Source organism: Anopheles darlingi, chromosome 2, assembly GCF_943734745.1.
Source record: "Anopheles darlingi chromosome 2, idAnoDarlMG_H_01, whole genome shotgun sequence".
Taxonomy (NCBI): domain Eukaryota; kingdom Metazoa; phylum Arthropoda; class Insecta; order Diptera; family Culicidae; genus Anopheles; species Anopheles darlingi.
The window spans coordinates 72,716,057-72,741,056 of NC_064874.1; the positions used below are offsets into that span (position 1 = coordinate 72,716,057).

Genomic DNA, 25,000 nt, shown 5'->3' on the forward strand with positions numbered 1-25,000 from the left:
TGGGGTTGATCTCACGCCAGTTGTTCTTCTTCGGCAAGCGATAGGCCGCACGGGCCGTATTGTAGTCCGGAAGACCATTGTCACGGCCACGCATGATGTTCAGTGCTCCAAGATCGCGTCTCGTGAACTCCATCGGTCCGAACAGTTTGTCCCGCACGTCGGAACACAGCAACGGATCTTCCTTTTCGGCAATCTGCGATGCCATACCCATAAGGAACTCCTCTACCGGTGTGTTATCCAGGACGTCCTGCAGAAGAGAAACCCTTATGATCAGTAGTTGCTTCAACGAAATTAGCATATTGTGACGGCTTACATTTGAATTCCACCAAGTCGAACAGAGTCGCAGCGCCGGGAAGTCCATATTCGTGCGTCGGAAGTTACACTGACCATCTCGCCGGAAAAGTCCAGGTGGGATGAGCGAGTGGCCAAACCGGAATGCTGCCGCCTGGAACATGTGGCTTACACCGGGATGCGTATCCGTTTTGTAGCCATCGTACGGTGGCAGCTCCTTGTCCAGGAACGCTGGCAGATACTCGTAAGCGACAACGTTCTGCAAGCTGGCGATCACGACGCGGCGAGCACGCTGGAAGATCTCCTCATCACTCCAGTCCCGATGCTGTCGGCGAACGCGTTTCGCTACCACATTGTGCCAGCGTAGAAACAGAATGGCGAAGGAAAGTAGTGCCGGATTTTGGTTCGTTCTTGGATCTCCCAAAACTATCGAGTCAAGAGTAGAGAAAACAAAAATAGAATTCCTATACACCATCTTGCAGGGTCGCTCGCTAGGTAGCTGGCGCTACTTACGGTACAATCGTTCTGGGCTCAGCATTCGCATTACATGCGGTACGGGATTGTTGAACAACGGAACACGCATCGTGTTCTTGACCGGCATCGTGCCCTGCTTGTCAGTTAGCAGTGCACCGTCCTGAAAGGAACGCATCGCATTCAGCCACGCTTCCGAGGTGCTGTAGATGAAGCTTCCATCAATCCAGGACGTCATCTGGTTGATCTGTTCGCGCGGAGCGTTCGGACTTTGGCCCGTGTTTCGATCGTAGGCAGCACGGTGGAAAGGTATGTACCGGTCACCACGGCATTCACGATCGTACATTTCATCGCACTTCTCAATCTCTATTCGATGCATTTCGATGGGGCAACCGGACTCCGATGCCATCACGATTTCGTTCGTCACCACCTGACCGAAGAAGGCCAACAGAGCGGTTCGGTTTTCCATCGACGGCAATCCATCGGTACCACGCATAAACAGCCTGCTGAGCTTACGTGGCGACGGACGGTTCGATCCGGCCATAACGTACACACCATCCGAGTAGGCCGATGGTGCCTTTCTGGTCAGGTGGTTATCTAGAGAAAGGATATTAATATTAATAAGATGTTAATCACGTAGTAGAATTAAATAGTAAGTATACGTAAATGAAAAGATTGCGCTAAAACGCTCGAAAATAAACGAAATTAAATTCGAAAATTGCATGTTTTGACCAATTCTGCTTTTTTTTTCTTGAGTGTATCAAAGAGAAGGGAACAAACGGAACATAATGTACAGGAAAAGAGACCCCTCTTCGGTCGAAGTCGGTTGTCCTTCCTCTCTTCAGCCCCTTGTTGCGTTGCGCAATGCTGCCGTTTTGCATTAGCCGGCGTTTGGTAGCCAGATACTTGACGGCCTGGTGGTGAGAACTTAATTGCTTGTACCTTGTACTAATTTGCATATTTTAAGGGAATGGGTCTTAATGGATGATGATTTTCTAGCCGGTTTTTTTTAAAGTATGCTCATTCTACCGGGTTGAATGCGTGAGCGTCGGTGGTGGGTGCCAGTCGGTTACTGCTAAGTGATCGCATCAGGTAATGGTAAGAACGAAGCAGCAGCGAAAGGAAAGGGCAAAGCAGAGTACAGAAACGGAAGCAACTCAATGTCAATGCCGCGTTCATAAATAATAATGATTGTCCCAAATTGTCCATTAACAGCTGTTGCTGGCAGAAACACCATGAATCTTGTTCGACAGCACCTGCGCACAATATAAGGATCGTGTGTTATGAATTCATTAACAAAAAATTGAAAGAGACCACAAACTACCATAAAAAAAATCTGAAGAAAAAACGGATGGCCCTTGTAAAGCTGTCGGAGCATATGCTAAAGCGGATGATACAACATGCAGCAATTGCTAACGATACATTTGCATAACCTAATAGCAGCAGCTGTACGGCAATCGGTGTACACCTTGAAGCTCTGTCTAGCCGTTGCTGTTATGTAGAAAAGTGCTGCTCAGAATTTACGACCAAGCCTGGTTATCATAATTTTTTCCATGTACTTACTCTTGTTCCAGTAAAACAAGACGTAATAAATTTTGCATTTTCACTCGGAAGCTACAAATCAGACCGTCTGATTTCGAGTCACCCGTAATTTGCGGTTGTTCCGGACCATGTTTGCAATTTATTCTCACTTGCGTACATCGTGCAGGTAGGACGCAACATTAAATTCGTCCTTATCGCGCTGGGTGTTATGTGGATCAATGTCAAGTGAGAACGATTATTGTGACGCTATTGCCTCAATGACGTTCAGGAGTGTGATCAATATTTTGTCATGAATCAAACGATGTACCAGATATGGATTTTTGGAATACCTGAAGTACAGTTAACAGATCGGTTTACTAAATGCAAAAAAGGTGTAAAATCACATGATAATTACTCATCGACCAAATATCTTTCAAATGTCAGCAATTTTATTTTAAATGAGTAAAAAATATTTTAGTGAAAGGTATATTTTTAATAAAGCTAATTTGTTTGTTAAAACGCAATGAAAAAGTTAAGATTGCTTTAAGAATCATTATAAAAACTAAACAACCCAATGTAAAAACACACGTTTAATAGAACTATACCATCAATTACAATGCAATGATAGCAACAATAGCACCAGGGGAATGTAGTGCATCCCCCTGCTCGAAGAGAAATAATCATGCTTTTCCCTGCATTCCATCTCGGAGGTCAGCAAGAAGGTGACCATCAATTATGGCCCCCGGACGTAAATTAATGATACCAAGCCGTTGGAATGTTCCATAATGCAATAATCCGACCATCGACGATGCTACAGCCTGTCTCGATTTAGTATCGCTGGATTAAAAAGTTAAGCTGCCTGTCGCTCTCCTGTCACACGGCTTTTTTGGGCTTTTCTCGGCAAAATGCAGCATCAGTCGCACCAAGGAAAAAAAAGCGAAGTACGTCGAAGGTCATTTGTTTGGTAAAAGGCTTTGCGAGTGCATAAGTATTCAAAGATGGTCAAAAACGAATGAAAATTTCACGATCAAGGTGTTGCCAGTTTACAGAACGGGTGCCTCTCGATGCCCAATAAGGTGGCTGTATATGGTATGTAAATGTTTGTGGTACGGGATTTAGTTCAGTTCACGTGGCCACTCTCCTTTGACTACTACTCGATCCAATCGATCGAAAGTTCCGCTCGATCCTATAAGGTGATTTAATTTTCAATCTTTCGGCACACAACTATTGGCTTTCCAATAAAAGTGAATCCAAAACGGGCCAAAAAGGTTAATCGCACCATCGGTTTTATTGGCCCTCGTTGGCCAAGGCAAGGTGCACACCAGGTGATGTGCCTGATTCGCTCAAGAGCGAGCATTGAAATGAATTACGCAACAAAGTGCAGCCGGCTGTCCTCTCGCTCTTGAGATGCACTGTGCAAGATCCGGATTCCGGTGTAGTACTATTCTGTCGGTTCGGATGAAACGTCCGAACACACACACACACACACACACACACACACACACACAGGGTCGCACCGCCTCCGCGGTTATTCCATCCATTTCAATTAGAACGACACTGCGGTGCGGTGCGGTGCGACTTCTACCTTCTGCTCACGCAGAGCGATCCAATTTACGTGGCAGCGCCGCGAAGACTCGTGAATGATTTATGATTGTTCACAAAAATGCGACACCACCGGTCGGCGGCAGGTGGGTACCGTGTACACAGCACAACCAACGGTCCACGATTGGCGTGCGAAAGGATGGATCACAGCGAATGGTTGCCCGCTGGCGATTAGCATAAGTATGCTGCCAGACGGATCGCAATGCCGCTCTTGCTGCTGCTGCTGCTACTGCATTGACCGCGGTGGCCCGTGGTATGCTGCGATCGTCACCAAAGGCAGTCATTCCCAGGGCTAGACCTTCGGGCGACAACGAGCTCATGCTTACGTGCGAGCGGCACGACAACTTGAACGAAACAACCTAAGAAAACCTCGTATCACCGTCGATCATCACGCACCGAGGTGCATCAGGTGGTAGCGGCACCCGGGCTGGAACCATTGAATCATTCATACGTACGTACACCTCAGGACTGCGTGTCGCCGCCTGGCTGCACACACATGGGCTGAACGGGGCACGTGTTGTGTGGCATTATTCATCGGATTTGCTAGTAGCCGCTTGGTAGTGACTGGTGCTGCCTACTGAGCGGTTCCAAACCAGATCACTCGCTCGCTCGCGCGCGACCCCCGGCTGTGCACTAAGGGTAGGCCAGCTAACCGGGGGGCTGGCTGGCTGGCTTGACGTATCGCGCACGGAATAAGGTGCACGCTCACGTCAAACCAAGCCCCATCTCTGTCCGCCGGTGCAGACGAAGTCCTCGTACGGCTCGCCGGGGGGCCACGGTTGTCTCATGGGTTTTGATACAAAGTTAAACGTCGTTGCTCGACGGATGTGGCGGGTCGCTCGCTAACCAGGGGCTGCCTAATCCAATTAAGTCTGGTTGCTTTTTTTTGCGAATAAAAAAAAAACTATCGGTGGTAGCACCATCATCAGGTGGAACCCGGTGCCGGGCACCCGAACCATCCAATCGATAGACGAACGGGAGCTTTTAATGGCTCACGGGGGGGAGCGACTGTCGTTTTGAGGTGGAACAGCCCGGTTAACCGTTTGCCAGACCTCGCGATACTATAACGACGTGCTACAGTTTTCAGTTCGCGCGTGCTCACAATGCTCTATTAACTCTGCACCTTAGAATCGTAGTTGAATGGTGCCATTAGTGTTTGATATTTTGGCTTTAAAAACTGAACTGCCCAAGAGAACCTTTTTTTCGCACAAAAATACGCTGTTTTGCTACTAACTAAGGTAAATCTCACCGGGAGGTTGAATTGTGCTATTATTTGAAAAATTCTCATCACATCGAATTCCCGACGGCGATGTAAATATAGTATCTATTTCAAAAAGATCATTCAAAGACATCATATCATACGCTTCTAGTGAGTGATGGTACAATACAAGCAATTTTTATGCTTCTAGCAAGTATTAAGGACGGACTTATGGAATGATTAACACCTGAATAGTGAATACTGAAAGTGATACCTTTGATAATTTATCCCAGGAGAGTTTTTTTTTTTATAAAATGCCTGTAGGCGCTTAAATTTTTTTGCACTTTAAATTACCTTCAAAGTTAAGACACTTCATCTGTAACGACTTTATCGCAAGACTCTAGACTTGAGCTAATGCAAAAACGTTCTAACATACGCTTCCTGCGACTTATTCCCGTGAAAGGATTTTAAATATATTCCTTTCGCAAAAATGAATAAATCATTTTTGTTTCGTTCCAACGATCGCAAAATTTATATTTTTCTACCGAATTAATGTTTACCCTCGCTTAGTAGCACAACTTTTCGTTGGATTCCAATGTGTTTTCTTGTGGAAGTATTACTCCTAATTGAATACATTTTTCCTCGCCCCAAGTAATTATGTTAATACCGATTACATCGTTGGCCCTAGCATCAAAAAGAAAAAGGCAGACACAAGCACATTCTACTAGCCGTGTGAAAACGCACGATACTGCAAGATACTAATTAGTGACATAAAACAAAAAGGAAACCTAGGGGGTAACCTACTAGTACCTAGTACATTCGTCGTTGATTATCATGTTTCATTGCGTGCGATCGTACCAATGGTACTGCTTTTGACAAAATATCAATGGCCAATAATCAAAAATAATTAAATTTCACATCACCCGTCGCCACCCAGCATCAGCTCAGCACCGCGCTGCAAGATCGTGCTGCAGCGAGTAAAGCGTAAACATGAAGTAAAGTAAAAAACCCCATGGCAGTATGGGTTTTACTGCGCCCTACGTTACCTGAGTACCTACAGCGACAGCACAGCCCAAAAACATGACCGCCCGCTGTGCCGATTGGGGTCTGGTTGAAAATTGAGCGATCGTTGCGAAAATTATACGATCCGCTGCGACAGGACAGGTCATATTTTTACATTTATACACTATGGCCACCGCCGGAGTGTGCGCAGCGAAGGTATTTAACCCTATTATGCCAGCGATCGTTAAAGTATCCGCCGAAGTACGAGACGAGAGTCGCAATCGAGGGTCTGTCATCGCAGGTTTAGCAGATTTACGAAACTCCAGACCCCTTTCAGACCCTTTCAGATAGGAGATGTGAGCCAGAGAGGAGGGCCAGCATGGTGGACAATTTTTTGGGACAACCCGCTGCGTTGTTGTAAAACATAGCGCGACGCGGCGCGAGGTGCGTGATAAATCATGTGCGTTACGAGCGACCGAAAACAGGCCGTGACGATCGCGACGGTCCTCTTGTCGGAACCTTGCGGTGTGTGGTGGTGGACCACACCCGAAAACCCGCCACTTACCGACTGCTCCCCAGTCCGGATGGGCCAGATTGTTGTACCATCCATCGTAGCGCTGCTTCTCGACGTGACTCATCAGGCTGGATTCTGTAAGAGCGAGAGAGGAGAGAAACAAAGATTAATGTATGCAGCAGTGCGAAGGTTGCTTAGATTTGAATTCGTTTTTGGTTGTTGGTGGCTACTGCCGCCGATTTGCATTTGGGGAAGCCCGCATTCGGCGTGTACCGTCAGAGAACAGAAAACCCCCTCCACAGATAGAGCATCTGGAGGGCAGGACCATCGCAATGTGGTCCGCACGGCACGGTCAAGTGAAAGGAATATGAACAATTCGGGGTTACTCCGAGAGAGCCCAGTGGCCTGCTTGGATCGGTCTTATCCGCGCGCGCGCCTACCTACATCTAAAACCCTCTCGCGTTGAAGGTGGCCGAAGGTAATTGCCGGTTAAATGGGAACATGCACCTATGCACCGACCGAGGGGGAGTGGTCCCGATTGATTCCCGGGGGGGTTTGCCCGATGAAATCCACGCTTCGCCGGCTCCCGTGTCACCGGATCGCCGGCTTGATTAATGTCATCGTTGCAGCTCGATCGTAAATCTTGGTCGCGCGAAAACGTTCACCCAGCGGCCGAGCGGTCAAACGACCACAAAATGATCAACGAAATCGCCGCCGCCACCGTCGCCACCGTCGCCACCGCCGAGATCTTTCCCTTCGGTCGAGGTCACCCTCAAAACGAGACGAACGCGGGTGACCTTAGCTCGGACAGATTTTAATATCTTTATATTCGCGGACTTTGCAAGCTCATATTTTATGATTCGTGACGATGGCGCGCCCGGTCAGGAGTGCGTGCGCTCGCTACTTCCCAACCGGAACCCACGGAACGTGTGCCGTGTGCGATTGGCCGGTGCCGGTGGTGATTTCGCACAACGTAAGCTGCCGACCGGCCATAAAGTCATAAATGTTATTATGGCGCACACGGCACGACAGTAAGGAACGGAACGCGCCAACCGGCAACCGACTGATCCTCACATTATACCGCGGAGACATGGGAGGGCGGGCGGGCAGGAGGCTTTCCATTCGTCGTCGTCGTCGTCCATGGTGGTGGCACGAACAGGAGCTCGATACGGTGGTGGTGGGAGCAGCAGCAGCAGCAGCTCTTTGGTGTTTGGTGAAATCAATTCAGAATGGTTTAATTGTTGAGCGGTCGCTGCGGTTTTAGCGGTTGCGCCGGGTCGCAACTAATTTCGCATCCGGGATCGCGAACGCGAAATCCGTCACATTTCGTATGCTGTGGCTGGCGTGGGAATTGCGGAAATTGCGAGCGAATCCAGTCACGGTGTAGTGAATGGCCGGTAAGGCGGTGGGTTCTTGGCGTTGGCTAAGGGGCATTGGGCGATGCTAATGTTAATTTATGATACGGAACCAACAGTAAATACTGTTGGGAGCAAAAGATTGTTATAATTGCGGCCACCGAACGGTCACTTGTTGCTTGCTCTTCTTTTGATCAATGGTTGCAACAGGAATTGCTTGGGAAACATTTGATGCTTTAAGAACGTATGATTATTCTTGGAAGAATCATGGAGCAATCCTTCGAAAGCAATAAGCAAGAGTTGTGTCTTTAAATCAATTGTAATAAACTAAATAATTCAACCAAACGCTACAGCACGGTTTATCTGATTTATCGTTATGCAGTTGAAGGTTGACAAGCGACAGGTAGAACGGTGCTCCACCCAAAATCTGTCGTTTCGTGATGGCCACAATCGAAGGGATCGCGATCGCGATCCTCGAAATCCTTTGTGCCGTATCGCACCCATAAATCGACCTCCACGGATGGTAACAATCCCCTTTCCCGCTGCACCAATGGTCAGGCGCACCAATCGAACACTCTGCAAGGTCCCCCCCCTTGTTTTGTGACGTGTAGTGTCGGGAGTTTGAAATGCAAACACAAATCGCAAACCACAACCGTAATAGAACCGCCCGTGCCGGGATCAGTGAAGGACGATGTCGGAACGGAGCCTGCTCGGATGACTTTCAAGTTTCGAATGCACTGCTGGATCCCAAACTGGATCAACCTGGCCGGTGCAGCGAAGCGAAACTAGATGCTCACTGTCGTGCTGCCATCGTGTCTATTGATTTACGAGATCACACTCTTCCCCCAGTTGACCCTTTCTCACATCAACCTTGATCAGTTAAACAACACGGGGTTGCACGAGGTGTTTGGGAGTATTTTTCAGTCGCCACCGTCGGTGTTGTTGCGTGTAGTGGCACGAGGGTGTGCCACGGCATCCTGCGTGCATGCAAAACACCAGAGGACCTGCCGTGGTCTGGTAGAACCCTTGGCCAACAGAGATGACAGCACCAGCCAGTGTTGGTCACGGGACACATCTGGTTCAGCCGGTCGGTGGCGGCGGCGGCGGCGGCGGCGCTCTTGTCATCCTACTGGTCGGCTAGACTGACAGCAACCGCAAACAACGAACCACCTTTGGTGTGCCTTTTTGGTGGTACTCGCCATTCACGCAAAGCCGGTGCCTCGTAGGTCAAGCGTAACCTGGGATCAGTTTTGGCCAGCTTAGATGTTCGCCTTTCACTTGTGGGCCACATAGTCACGAACTTCGCCGCGTTGTAGCTGGCATGTCGGTGGCTAACTGGAGGATTATAGAGATCTTGTAGAGTAACCTAGAATACATTTGTACGACCCCATTTTGGACTCGTTCTGTTTGTTCGAAGTAACTGACGCAGCGATCTTTTAAGAGACGGCACCCTTCTGAAGGACTATTTGAGAACGTAGGACTTCAGGAGACTTGCAGTCTCGACAGATATGTCCCCTTTTGGAAGTGTCAGTGGTGAAATGGTACTCATCCTTCGTCGTTGTCCTAGTCGTTGTCAAGAGCATGCAGCAGGTGAAGTGATTCGAGGTGAAGCTAGTAACCACCTACCTGGCCCTTAACCAGCTACCTCCGAACGACAAATGGCCACCGGTACGTGACGCACGGTAGACGGCTTGACATCGACCAGCACAACCTACGCGCATGGTTGTTATGCGTGTTTCACTTAACATCGCCCACCATCGTCTTGTGGAGCAAACATTTGGACTCTGCTTTCGTGGGTGTCGGCCATTGATCTTGTTTCGGTGTGATCTGCTGTGTTCCCCTCCCCCGGGGCGGTTTTGTGAACTCTTAAAACCTGTTCACTGCGTTGCAAACCCCAACGGCCCAGCGTCGGTGAAAAATGATAATAATTGCTTTAAATGGTAACGATAACAGGCGAATGGAGCACACAAATGGGAGTAAACGGATCCGTGTGCCATCATCCATCATCATCATCATTCAGTGGCGGCTGCTACGGAGGTGGAGTGTGGAGGGTAAGGTGTTGTAGATAATGGAGTGCGATAGCGATAGCTCTGGCTAGCGCGCTCCGATGCAAAATAGGGCGTAATGAAGATAGCCAAATTAGGACTCGGGACCCGACGGTCCCATTTGACAGCAATCTTAATAACCGAACGGAATCAATCAGGAGTCCGGTCGGATCCGGTTGCTAGCCATCGTTGCCGCCTTTAGTCCCTTTAGCAACAATCGTTTTGGCCAACTAGATGGAAACCCTTTTTCGCCTCGCGATTCGTGCTCGGTGATCTAATGTTTAGATACATGTTGGACCACCCAGTGTACAAGTCGTTCGGCATTAAATCCATTCGGTTTTTGGCAAATTTGGTTCTCCTTTGCTAGTTCGCCAGCGGCCAGGACACCGTCGGAGCGCCTTGGGCGCTTAGCACTAGCCGGGAATGATTGATTCGCCCGGCCCGAGAGTGAAGCAATAAATCTTGGAATGTGGTAGAACGTTTGAAGAGAACGTCAAGTGGAGCGAAAAGCGTGTCTAGTTTTACTTTCCCTTCCCTCCCTTCAAATCGTGGGATTGATGTATTGAAGTTTTTTTTTCCTGAAATTCTATTATCGATAGAACCATTCTTTATGTGCCCCAAACCACAACCTCGCGGGGCGTAGAATGGCCGTCAATCACGGAGGTAGCTTCGAATTTGAAAAGACGAATTTTGTCCATTGTCCTTTCGAGCATCCCGTGGTTGAGCTGGGGCTGGACGGTGCTGATGATGAAGCTGAATCTAAACACATCGTAGTAGTAGCAGCAACAGCAGCAGGCCACGACCAGACCCACTGGTCATACGTGGCCTGCGCGCAACGTTCAAACAAATCATCATCAAGCGAGGCGCGTTCCGTTTTGTAGCAGATTCTCCGCGCATATTAATGAAAATTGTTTTTCACACCATCATCCTCCCGCCCCGGGGTCACCGCGCCACACCGCACGATCCAAACAGGTGTGGGGAGGGTGGGGGAGCTGTGTTAAAGATCAACACGTGCCTGTGGCGGCACGATAAGCCATTTCGCGCTTGCAAAGTGCGAGTACGAGCGAACCTGATGGCGATGATGATGATGATGGTGACGTAAATGAAGCATAGGAGTGATACTGCAAGCGTGGCCCGGGGGGGCGAGCTGTGCGGAACATAAATTGATTTTCGCCACCACGACCAGTATGTCGTGGTGCGACCAGTATGGGGCAAAGGATATGGCGCGAAGGAGAGGAACTCACCATACATTCGACCACCGGGCGATCGGCCAGGTTCGACATGGTTTTTATCTTGCTTGGCACGAATAGCCGATTGATTCGATGATTGATCGTTCCTGCACTCGCTGCGCTGGCCAGGGGTTTTAGATTGAGGCACGAATATGACGTTACATAAGGGCGAATGTTATGTTTGGCTATGCAAACAAGTCGTTTTCTCTTACTTGCATCGGTTAATTAAAGACATTTTCAACTTGTATGTTGTGTTTAAGATCAAATCGCATAATCATATGCATTAATATGCGACAAATGAAGCTGAAAGCATAATACACTAAGCACTGCTGCTTTATTAATGACGCTACATACCGGTCTCCTTCTAGCAGTAAAACGATTTTTATTGCAAAAAAATTATTAACCACTTGCCACAAGCAAGTTCAACGACAAGCCCATTATTAATAAACCCAACATAACGCTGCAGGTAATGGCGATCGTTAACACGATGCACACGGTTGCTTTAGCATAAAAACGGATAAAGTAACTTTACATTACCATTCCCGTTCGCCGAGTAAGGGGGGTTGGGGCATCCAAGGATCAATAGTTATGTCTCAATTATTAGCGCAGAGTGCGTTGGGTGTGCGAAGGGAAAAAACGACCTCCCCAAACCCCACGACACCCATGCAACTCGACGAACAGCCGTAAAATCTGTCCCGTAAAATAGATTGCCCTCACCCGTTGGGGAGGGAAGGAGTACACGGCATGTCCTGCACCGCGAGTGGTAATGGACGACATCGAAGGGAAACTTTTGAATGCTCAATGGTGTGCGCTGCGATGGTTGCACATATTGAACGAGTCCAGCTAGTTGAAATCCGGTGAACGGTGATCGGTATGACTGTTCTTTGCGCGTGTGTCTGTGTCCAGCGGCCAACATTAGACTGCGATCTCGCGCACTCAAGCCCGCACTCCATCAGCGCGGTGCGCATTGCGCACGATGCGTGGTGGTGAGCTTTACGATTCAATCAATTAGTGCGTGGAAATGGTATTAATGTGTAGGAAAGCGAATGCTACAAAGTGCACACACTCCACGGAGTCGCGGAGACTGTCAACCAATCCCTTATTCAGCTGGCCAAACGGAGGTGCTGTCTGGTGTGCGTAAACATGCCACGGACTCCGGAGGTGTTCTAAGAGGCCGGCACCGGCGGACCGGACAACCCGCGGTCCGCGGCCAACGAAGCTAGCGAGTGGCGTTCGTTAAAATACTTCAATTGCAGATGCTTGTCATAACTGGGAGCGCATTCTTGGCCACAGAAAACGCGCCGCATGGACCGGTGCGTGGTTTGTGAAGTTAATTAAAATCCTCCTCGAAGGTCGAAGGACGCTGCAATCGCACCGCACCGCACCGTCCCGCACCCGACAAGGTGCTATGGCCCAGTTATGGATGCTACGAGAACGGCAATTGCTGGAGTGCTGTCCGGTGGTAGGAACAACGCGAAGCGTTCACTTTATGGCATGCAGGGGGCCATACGGTGGCACAGTAGTGATGTGCCGATTGCAGAAAACACAGCCACTGCTCACTGTCACCAAGGACATCGGCTAGGGGTATGTGCGATTTCATCGCGAATCATTATTAATATTTACAATCCAGCTAGCCATGTCAGCGCCGTCCTATCAGCATTGAGCGGAACGGCCACGACGGAAGCCACTTATCCTTGCTTACTTATCAGTGAGCTTTTGTTAGATGTCCAACATCCGCCGGAGGGGGTTGTTAATGACGTTTCCAGCAGAAGCAAGTAAAAACAAAACAACGATTTTCGAACGGTCGAACGCACCAAACGCCTACCTTCTGCACCTGAAGCGCGATCATTACCAGCCGATAATTAACGCGCTACGCGCCTGACTGAGTGACTGAGTCGATCTCGTCGTCAATGCGATTCGCCGGTGAGGTGACGAACGGTTGTGGTTTACTTGCGGTTGCACTTTTGGGGGGGGGGGGGACAAGTGCACCGCGGGATGGCGATCGCAGAGGGTTCCTGGGTGTTTGGAGCTGGCTTCGGTTACCGGTTGAATCGAGGAAACGGATCGATTGGTTGCGCATTGCAACCGAATGATTTGCGTTGCATCATCGCCAGCCAGCCCGTCAGTGCAGCTGATCATCGCTCAACAATGTAGCGTAGAGGTGTTGACTTCCCGTCGTAGCCCGTCAGCGGTTGAAGTTCCGTTGCAGGAAAAGCTTTTTGACACAAAGTGCTAGCTTCTCCTGGGGGGTATTAAAGTGCGATTCATGTCGAAGGTTTTCTTGTACCTTGCGGTCTCCAACTAACGCAGTATCGATTGCACAACGTCGAGGGTATAGTTTTACCAACTGAGGCATTATTGTTCAAATAATTTCTAAGATACAACTGAATAGTAATACGAGGCGTGATAGTCGCTTATTAGTTTAATCAACAAATACAACTGTTTAATTTAACGCCATTAGCTAACAATTCAAGACGAGTACAATAAGGAAGGCATTTTAAAGATCGCTGGATGATCCAATATGAAATGTATAGTTTTGATTAGAATAAAGAATTCATTAACTTCATGTTGATTGCGATTTGACGGCAGATTCCTTCACCAAATACTACCATAGACATACCATACCATGAGTGCTTAGTATTCGTTTCATCCTCCCCAGCTCAATCGATGCATCGTACACCAAATGACGGTGTGCTACCTTCCTATCTCATGCTGATATCAAGAGAATTGCATTCCCTCCGACTCCAGCGGATTTACATTAAATCGATCGCGAAACAATACAAGCCCGAACGATTAATGCACCTCCACCATGCAGGTCGGTTCGGTGGGTTTAGTTCCCCTTGTCCCGGGGGGAGGATAGCATTAGCCCGGTGCAGTTGGGTTATGTAACTCCTTAACTGGCTCGCGCACGTTTCTCGTGTATCATCGTACACCTCCTGGGCTCCCCAACCCCATCAACGCGATCCTCCGATTCCTTGTACAGCCGAGCCGAGGTGACGGTGTGTCTGTGTGTGTGTGTGTTGCACGTGAAACACGTGCGATTCCTTCGACTCATGAAGTGCTCGCACCAGTGCTGAAAGGTACGACTACATATCGCTACACATTCTTATAAGATCCGGCTCGATCGGTTCGGAGCGTGCGCGAGCCGGATGTGGCTACCCGAAGACGGACTTCAGCGTTACCCGTCTGACAGGTCACGGTTTCTGCGCGTGTCATGCTACCTCATCTCAGGCCCTCCCCCCCACCCCGCAGAAGGAGCACATGATTCGCATTTATTAAAAGGGAAAAGAGGAAAAAGGAGAACAGAATACGTTCAGCATGCTTGTTCTCGTGGCTTTCGCGTAGCACAGGCGATCAAACGGATCGTCGTTAAATGGAGAAAAACTGTTTCGTAAATGTTCCTCTTCTGATCCCCGACTATGTTTACTCTGGCGCCTGTTTTTCGGTATGTTTTTGGTGATCCTTCCACATGCGGTATCAGTCGTGGATCGATCGGCGTTTCGGCTATTTCTCCTTATTGTTCACATACTGGAAGGCTACTCGAGCGAGTGAGAGAGGCTCCAGAGGTGAATAGACACTTTTGCCTAATTTAATTGGACAGGTTTATTGGTCGTCAAGAAGCGAAGCTAATCCGCTGGTCGTATAATTAACTGTCTGTCGTTGTGTGCCGAGGGAGCACCGATATTTTAACTAATTGTATTGCTTTGACCTCTTCCCGGGGACACTAGGACATAACGTGAAGCTCGTAAAACTGGATCCAGGAGTAAGCTACAGGAGTAACATGAAGCTCGTAAAACTGGATCCAGGAGTAGTGTTAGTTAAGCACAAAAGCTAATTTCCTTTGTTTTCCTTCTCAGACCAATCACTATCAATCACTTCAATCTTTTTTAAGGATGAAATAACTTTATTTGAAGCGGAATTTGAGAGGAATTATAGAACCCAACAATTGTATAGTAGTGTACAAAACGGCTCCATCTATCGCCAATCTAGTTGAAGCTAAAGCTTCGCAGTCCAACGGCAAGCAGGCGAGAGAGTACCTTCTAAAATCATGAACCGTGTAAGCCGCTTTTCTTCGGAAACCACCCTCTCGCCTTGGAGTGGCGATCGTATCGTTAGAGCCTTGACCTTGCCGCTGCTCATCGTGCGTGAAATATGGCGGAAACGGAGCGACCGAACACCATCGCATCAAATAATCGGTCGCTTGTCTGTGTAAGTCAACGCGCAATGCGCAACCGTGGCTATAAAGCTACGGTGCTATCAACAGGATGATCACTAATCAAGTTTTAGGAAATTCCAATATCCCGAAAACAGTTGAAGGTCTACCAGTTCAAGAGCATCCAAGGACTGCTTTGCGGCGGCTAATTATAGGTAGATATTGCTCTCAAAACAGAGTTCTATTCTCAGACATAAGGGATTGGACACGCTCCATCGATCGATCGATCGATTGATCGATGTACACGATCGTGACTGGTTAGCGAGCAGCGGAACGAAGCGCTCGGTCGCTAATTTGAATAAACAATTGGTAGGCACATCATTATACCATCCCGGTTCAAATCTCATCCCTTTAACCATTGCCATCGTGCCATTCTTTTGATTGTAATGCCGAGCTACCGCAATGCATTGCAAGAGCTGAAGAACGGTTGCAACGACTGAAGACGGATTGTGTCGTGAGCCGAGACAAAAGTACAAAACATCAATGAAACCCAACCTGCCCATGGGAGAGAAATACATCAATTTTAAATTAACGAAGACCGCGCGACTGCCGCTGCCTCTATATAGCTCGCAGCTGGGAATTAGTCTAAATTCCTTGCGAAGCCCAGAATTAGCCACGCTAGCGTATCGTGATGTCGTGACCCTGGGGCGTCGCGATTGATGGGTCCGGAGCGACACGATGAAGAATGACCATTAGATGCGAGTGAAGCGACCAAAAAGGTGTGGAAGGTAAGGTTGGTAATGGCTCGAGTGGTAGAAAGATATAAAAAAAAATCCTCGAGCCCACGAACCAAGGAATCAAATGACGGACGAGTCGTGCACAAAGTTGCGCGAACATTGACTTGCCTGGCTGACCCGATGTCTTCTGTTGATTTATCTGTTGATCATCGATGCGAGGCAAAAGATATCCAACATTCGTGTTTTTTGTCCGCTCCTGTTGCTAGTCCAAAAACATGACTAAAAAAAACTCGTTCGTTTCGCGAGCCGAGGATGATCACCCGGTCGGTGGACGGTAGAATTTTGTATAAATGGTGAAGCTTGCTCAGCACTTTACAACATTTTCTGAACTAAATCCCTGAAAAGTAGCAAGCAGATTAGATACGCACGGGCTGGTGTACGTACGATCACACATGATCCTGTTCGACGACATAAAGCGGAGCACTTTATTGCGATTTATCTGGGATCGTGCAGGCTGTAATGGGCCGTACTGCGTATTATACCTCCGGCGAAGCAATGACTCAAGGTATTTTATGGGCTTTGTTTCGGACACTTGTTGAGCAAAAAAAAGAAACAACAGTTGACCCCAACCGAAAACAGCATCCAGCATCGGACAGTGGATCATGAGCTCGTGGCATCGTAATGTAGATTAATAGTTGTATTAATCACATGTTGGCGGCAGCAGCATCGTGCCAGTGTCCTTGCCTTGCTCAGTCAATGCTCAAACTGAAGCCCTCCACACGGCATGATACACTCTGCCTCCTGGCGTGTCTAGGGTTTCCGCGATCTGCGGCGTTCTGTCTGTGGCAGGCAAACCGCAACCTTGAATCCAGCCGAACCGATCGAAGGTTCACCGTTGGTGCAAGGTGCTGTGGCTTGAGCTCAAGAGCCCCAACACACTGGTGCTTTCAGAGCATAGCTGACCAATACCCTTACCAGCCTGGTACGCGGCACTTGCTCGGCGTAAAACTTTCAAATCCCTTGACACTTGGCGGCGGTGGTTGGTTTGTACACGTCGGAGCGTGGGAATGGTTAACCCGAAAAATGAAGACAAATGAATTGTCTCGCTGTCTCGCATGGCAACCAACCGCTGCTGCGGTTTTGCAGCATGCTTCCTTCCTGACCAATCTAAGCCGTGGAGGCTACATTGATCAAAATGATCTCGATCGTACGCAGATTAGCCGGTCAACCCCAGGAAGCAAACCCGTGTCTGGTTCGCGAACAAACGCTTCTTGGTGTTTAGGGCTCATTTCACACCCTGTTACTGTTGCTGATCACTATCGGGCGGGACTTCCGGCAAAGCATCGCAGGTTAGGAAGGTTGCTTGGACGCCTAAGTTCACTCACGATCGTCTCTCATCTCTGCTGGATGATGATCGAAGGTTAAGCCCACCGCGCTGGTGCCGCTCAATTAGCTGCCAAACCGATGATCGCTCTGGTGCGATGGGTGTTCGGCCATCGTCATCATCATCATCATCATCATCAGCCGTAAGTCGGTTAATGTCAGCCAATCAGTGATGTGCGGCTACTGGGCCTCAGTTGGGCACTAGGGGGCAGGCAAACGACTGCGATTTGATTATCTATCGCAATCATCATCACCATCATCATCATCGCCATCTTCACCCTGGGCAGGTATGATGCAAGATATGTTTGAGAGACGTTGATCGTGGTGCGCCGGAGGCGGTCGCGATGATCCTCTGGTCAGACCTTACATTGTGTGCGTGTCCTTCTTGGAATATCCGGTTCAAAAATCATCTTTTTCGTTCGATATCATCTTTAAAATTCAGCACTGCACACACACGCATCGCGACCATCGGTGATCGTCACGATACAATGCTGCTGATCATACTGACTCCTCCTGCCTTCGGCGTGGCACACCAAACACGAGTTGACACATATGAGTAATGTTACTCCGCGTTGTTTAGGCTCGTGGTGCCGGTGCCGCACACTTACTTCACGCGGCTGTTAATCAAACATCACTAACCTTGAGCGGTTCTGGTAGCCGTCGGGCAGCTGGTACGCTAGTTTCATAAATCACAGCTCACAAAACCCACCTTGGCTGCCGGGTGGCGGAGCGGGCACTGAGTAATTGGCGGTTAATGATAATTACTAAGCAAAAAACCAAATCTTCGCGCTCCGCACTGCAGGAGATGCAGCACTTTACGCGGGCGCGCGCGCCCGTTCGCCCCTGTGGCATCATTTAGCCGAACCCAGGTCCCAGAGGTGTCAACAAACGTGTGCGACTAGCGCGTTGCGAGCCCGTTAGAATCATTAGCGAGCGCATAATGATGATCGGTTCGGTCGTTTAGAATTCAAATTAAAGCTCTGTTGCAACAGTAGAATTCGAGAGCAGGTCCCGGGCCTGGCGGCGGTGATGCGACCATCGTTTACGCCAACGGCGACAACGACGACGACAACGACGACAACGACGCGGATGCCTAATTAGTTCGCTTTTTAGCGGCGACCGTACTTAGAGGGGATCCCCTTTTAAGGTGCCAACATAACGTACCGTACACGTCTAATGGCATAAAGCGAACCAAACACCGAACACGTCGAACGTGCCGATCGCTGATGATCTACGCGCAGGATGAGGATGCAGTGCAGTGTAGCTGACTGACCCAAGAGCAGCCGCTGGCGTCTCCCGTGGTGCTTTCAAATGAAAGGCGGCTGTAGTGGGGAGGGGTAGTGACACTAGAAGGATGCCGTTGCCGGAACCGCGGGTACTTTTGCAAATGACGCAGTAGTCGATGCGGTATTTTAAGCAGCAACAGCAGCAGCAGCAGCAGCAGCAGGAAACCATGTCACAACCCTGCCATTTGACAGCAAAATGATGATTAAATCGAATAATAAACGCGTTAATATGGGAACGTGGACGACGACACTCTAGACGCCGATCAGGCACATGTTCGCGACGAATGAAAAGATGCCCGATAAGTGTGCACCGCGAAAGCGAAAGCCACCACGCTGGAATGACGGATGACGCGCTCGACATCATTGTTGAGCCGGCCTGCATATGCCTTGCATTCCCCTGCCAACTACTACCGATCACCGTCAAGTCAGTTCGCAAAGTATGCAGCAGGGCCGAAGATCCGCGCCACTGCAGTGGCACAATAAGAGAAACACACAGACACACACACACGCAAACACGGGGGACGTGTAGTGCGATCCAGTGAGTGGTGCAGCATCTTTTAAAGGTTGCTTTCGATTGTTTGTGCTTCGTTCTGCAGTGCGATCAGTGAGCCAACACGGGTGACACGGATCTGGTACGCAAATCGCGGGTCGCAAACGGCGCGATGTGCTACATAAATTCCCGTCAATAAGTTAATCCATCTTGATAACGATGGATGGCCAAGAGTGAGACATTCCATTGTGTTGTTTGTCCCATAAAAAAACTCCCCACGATCAAAGACGATCATCCGAGGGACGCTCGTCGTGTCAGACGAGCGTTTGATTCGCCATTTTAACATTGACTTACATTGAATTGAACCGATGGTGCGGATGTCAAGCGATTGAAAGTGTATTTGCATTTCAGTCGACCCGGAGAGGTCCCCAAGGATCAAGGACTCTTTTGAACTGACTTTCGATTCCATGTTCCCTGCCAATTCTGTTGTTGTGGTTGTAGTTTCAACTTCATCTCGCAATTACCCCCGGCACCAACACGGAAGGCCTCTCTCTCTCTCTCTCCTTTGTGGCCGCACCATTCGACAACAATCCATTATAACGTCACCGAGGGACTAATTGCGGCTCGTTTCGTCGATTGTACCGACGATGATCCGGCATTACGGGGATCATTTTCGGACCCTTTTCTTAAGCCGACGGACCACTCGATCCTCGCTCGCTGCTCGAAAGAAGAAGAATAAAAAGGTAAGAAAGTGGAACACTTACCGACGGCTTCGGTGGCTGACACGGTAAAGTGCAAGGCCACCAGAAGACGGATGGCCAGCATGGCGGTGGCGGTCCATGACAAAGCCACTGACAACGACGACGACGACGATGACGACGACGCTGCTGCTGCTGCCGTTCGATGACGGTCGAGGGTCCTCATTCTGATAGCTCCTGCTCCTTGCGTTGCTTTCGATTGCAAGTGGCGGTCGCTTTCATTTAAAAATCATTTACGATGCACCATTTGATGCCACTTGTAGCGATGTTGTGTACGCGCGTGTGTGTGTGTGTGTGTGTTATTGGGTGACACTTTCGTTGGCTTTCCTTTTACGCACCCGCACTCTCTACCAGTGCGCCGTGCGTCTGTCACGTAAGAATTCGGCAATTCGCGCACGATACGGTACGGTGGAGGCCGTGAACACGATTTTCGCAAAACACCGCAGATCCTCGCTGTGACCTCGGAGGGACGCGGTGAGGCACTTTCCTTGGCCGTGCTCGACTTATTTCGCTCTTCCTTTCACTTTTAACACATTCGACGGTGGTGACGATGGTCACCACAAACGCGAACTGATGGACGGCAGGCCGGGGTTTGCTTTTATCACGCGTCAAGCGCTGCAAGTTTTAATCGATACGGCGAGGCGTGCGAGGGATGCCCGTTGGTCACTTCGCACTTAAGGCAACTACCACAACCGCTCGGTCGGGCGATAACTGGTGCTGGTGGTGGTTGTGGTGGCGCTTCCGGCTTGAGTATAGGTGAACGGAGCGACGATGATGACGATTACAGCTTCGTCAAAATTCAGCCTTCGGCGTAGAAAGTGGTCCGATGGTTTTGGTTCTTGTTTTTTTCCCTCACCTTCGGAATCCTTTTCGTTTTTTTTTGGCACCAGCAAACACACAGAACTGTGGGGTGGAAAACGGAATTGAAATCAAACACTTTACACGTTACTTATATACACCTTGTAGGTTTGTAGGTCATAGAGAGGGAATGAAATGATAAAAAACATTGCTTGCGTTAAGATGAAGGTGCTGCGGGTATAACTTGTGCAAATGCCATTGTCATTGTCTGTTCTGATCCTCGAAAGTGTATTTAAAAAAAAACTTCTAATAGATCAGCAATCCGGATGAATCCATCAGAAATTAGTCTAGTACACCGCACCTTTCTCAATCTGCACAACGTCCCCAGCGCAGACGACGTTCACCGAAGCAATTATGTCAAAAGTAATCGACTTCTCTACCACTTGTGTGCTGCGCGAAAACGTGTCGCAAAGTGACACCTGATTGTCCTGATGGACGAACGGCCCTCCACTACCCACTACCGATCGGCCGTGTAGCGGTTTGCGTAGTAATTGTGCGAGGACCAACCAAAAGCCGCAAACGCCGTTCTCGAAGGTGTGTGCGCGGGAACGTCCACCGTCTAGACAGACACGGCACGATTCGCTGCCGGACCAAGATGGACGATGGAATGCAAAGGATAGGGTTAAGTATGCCGGGTTAAGGTAAAGGCGTTCAACCACCGGCGATGGCCACCGAGGTCAGCAATCAGCAGTGTGTTTCGTATGTCGAATGTTCACTGGCTGTCTACAGGTCTAGGATCACTGCTAACGGTGTGGTGGTAGAGTGCTGCTGCTAAACCGCCAGCCGAAGGCGAAGATGATGCTGATCAAGGGTAAGTGATTGGAATTTCGCGTTCGTATGTTCGTGTGTGTGTGTGTGTATGTGTCTGGTGGAAGGAAGAAGGAAAGGGGCCAAACTAGACGACACACAATTCATATCAAGGCCATCCGCAACATCAGTGACACGTTTTGGAGCGCGAGCGGCTTGCGGCCGACGTTGCGGTATGTCGTCCAGCCAGGGCACCAAGCATATCAGAAACATGATTGCTACAGCAGTAGCCAACAGATACCGGTATACGGACAGAGCGATGACAAGAAGGGTGAGAGAACCCCCCCCCCTCCCTAAAAAAATAAACAAAAAATGGAAATCAAGTTCGTCAAGCTCTCCCAGCATGTTGTGAAACTACCGCAGAAGCTGAACAAGCCCGGAAGTGGGTATAATAAAATGGAGTTCCATTTTGAATCGTTTTTTCCCAATCAATAAATACCAAAGTACGGGTTCTTTTGTGTGATTGCATTCAATTGTAACAACTTCAGCGCATGCCAGTTGAAGACAACTTTCTAAATACGCAAGGTGCTACCAAAGAAAGAGAGATTTTTGTTTGTTTTTTGGCACACTGGGTAACTTTATAACTCGCGCAATCAACGTTCAATATAACGCGCAAGATAGCGCACGGGTTGAGTGAAATAAATTATATGACATGAAACCGTGACGCGATCGGCAAAATTGAGGATTGGCGAGCGGACAAAAGCGTGTACCGCCCTAGGGCGCACTCGATGTCACGCACCGAAATGAGGTAATCTCGGTTTTAAAGCGCGATTCAAGTGTCGTTAGAAAGCATCTTTTGCCAAATAAAAAAAGGCCGCATTTTCAAACACGCAACAAGGTTGCGGTAGCGTTGTGATTGAAGCATTTTTCTCCCTAGGCATTTTTAAAGCTGTGCATGATATGATCAAATTGGTCGCAATAGACGTCACAGTCTTCCTCTCGAACACAAGATCGCACATGGCATTCAGCATTCAGTGATTAGCTGACCATGGAACGGTGACGATTGTGATTGTGGTAATTGGGCGGGTAGGTGAGATGAAACGCCATCGAAAACGACCGGCTGCATATAATTACATAAATAAGTGAGAGAAAAAAAAAGGGAAACAAAACATCCGCCAATGATACTTGGGTTCCCAATTTGGGCAACGATGACAGATGTTTGCTGAGGGCATCTTACGGTCCTTTCTGTTTAAAGTTCAACAATGACCACAAAGGTAAATTTCTCGATACATCATGCACGGCAATACGCAATCACAATACGTAAAATTGATTGTGATGGATGGAGTGTGACCATGTATTGGTATCGCATTGCTGTTTGCTTACTCCACTAATTGGGGTTCGCGTATAAGGCATTTCTCTTACTTTTGGCGCGCTCACTTCAAACCGCTGAGTGATAAACATGCGTAACCACAGCAGTACATTCGATAATTAACTTCATTTCGCTCGAAACAGAGGCAGCATCATTGAAGATGCCGGTACCGTTGAATCGTAATATCTGAAATGGTTGTATAAATATCATGGGGCAGGATTGTTGCTGTAACAATTGAATTATAGCTATAGCTCATTGTGGAAAAACGGATATCTTCACGCAAAGTTACTGTTGGCATAAATATATCATCTATTGGCTCCGGTTAATAATATTCGGTTTTCCGTTTAGAATTGTTTTATCTTGGTATAATCGATAAATAGGAGGTCACTGCATCGAGCTAAGTGGTTTTGGCGTTTCAAGGCCAAACTTACGCGTCCAAAGTACACAGACTAACTTCAAACCCATTGCACCCAATTGGCAGAAAAATGAGAAAAGTATGCAAATAATGCTTAAATCACGAAGACCAAGACAGTGTAGGGGCGCCACGCGATTGCAATTTATGATGATAGCCTGCCGTGCAAACCGTGTGTAGGTGAACAACTCTATAGAGACTTTTGCTGATGACATCTTCAGCCGAAGCCGGTTTGGCATGGAGCGAGTTGCATGAAGAATGCAATCATCTGCCCTCATAGCGTTCACCAGGTGTATGTGTGTATGTGTGTGTGTATGTGCTACTGGCGAAGGATCGTTTGTCGCCACAGTATAGCCGCACATCGGGAGCCAACGAGAGTCACTATTTGAAGGTTCGTCGCCTTATACATGCTCGCCTCAAGTCTTTCGTTCGGTATACGTGAAACCGGACCCGAGATTCGAGTGTATCTCCAGTGGCCGTACCAGCGTGGCGCGGAATGACACGCTTGTCGTATGTCGAGCCGTTCGATTGATTGATTTGATGACTAATAACAATAAAATGCAAAGCTATTGCCACGGTGAACCGAGTCGAGGTAGTCCACCGATTCTTACATTACCTGATTGCGTGGGATTGTCACAAGGCGTGAATGTTTATCGAGGTACATGCATTGCCATGATCCAATTTGTTAACTTCCCATTGACGTCACTATCTTAATGTTAATCATGTTGTATTAAGCTGCGTATTGATATCACTAACTGGTGTCGGCAAGCGGATTCGAAAAAATGCGGGAATTCTAAGATATGGTTTTCACTAACAGCTAAACAATATATGTTTCTCCTTCTCTGGTCTTTCCGTCAAACAAAACAAAATACGCACAAAACAACACTGGGTGCTCGAGGCCTTAAAGAGAAGTGATCCATCAGGAAACAGCTAAAATAAATAATACGGTAAACGAGCAAGGCCTTGTAGCGCACCGTTTCGCCGTTCGAGCGGCAACAGATCAGAGGGGTCGAAAATGAAAACACAAACAATGTGCACAGCAGCAGTATTTCAGCAAAAGGTAACGCTGACCAAATTAGTTGCAGAAGTTGCAACAATGAACGTCAACACTGGCTTCGTAAAATCGATAGTAAAAACACATTTTTATGGGGTGATACATACTTCCTATTGGAATGTTGGCAACTAATGCGCTTGTATTCTGTCGCAGCACTCTAACAAATGCTGGAAGTATATCTACAAAACTATTCGCAATAATTGAATGGCTAAACCGACGATCAGTTTTCAGTGTTCTTTGACAAACCCATGCCGTAGAAATGACTAAAAAATCCGGTTTCTAGTGTTCTATAAGTAGTTAAAGTAAAAAATCCACTCAACACTTAATAAACATTTCTACGATTCAATTAATCCATTCCAGCAAGGACGCACCATTGGTGTCTCTGTCGACCATCAAATAGGATTGACGCTTGGAAGTGACACTATAATGAATCACTGGATCAATCTCCTTTAGAATGAAATGTAGCATGAGTTTGCATAGCAAATACTTTGCGTCCTTGCAACCCATTTGACAACCATATTGAAA

General features: G+C 48.3%; 1 protein-coding gene across 2 annotated transcripts in view; it reads right to left on the reverse strand.

Moving 5' to 3' along the window:
• LOC125950488 (dual oxidase) overlaps window positions 1–25,000 on the reverse strand; it is a 34,567-nt gene that overhangs the window by 4,755 nt on the left and 4,812 nt on the right. For both annotated transcript variants that reach the window (XM_049678524.1, XM_049678523.1), the window contains exons 2-6: window positions 20,042–20,938; window positions 6,651–6,734; window positions 805–1,359; window positions 314–717; window positions 1–247 (exon numbers count right to left, since the gene is read on the reverse strand). The exon at window positions 1–247 is cut by the window's left edge and continues 31 nt beyond it. In XM_049678524.1, the coding sequence (XP_049534481.1) occupies window positions 1–247; window positions 314–717; window positions 805–1,359; window positions 6,651–6,734; window positions 20,042–20,201 (1,450 nt within the window). In that variant the 5' untranslated portion in view covers window positions 20,202–20,938. The remainder of the gene's footprint in view (window positions 248–313; window positions 718–804; window positions 1,360–6,650; window positions 6,735–20,041; window positions 20,939–25,000) is intronic.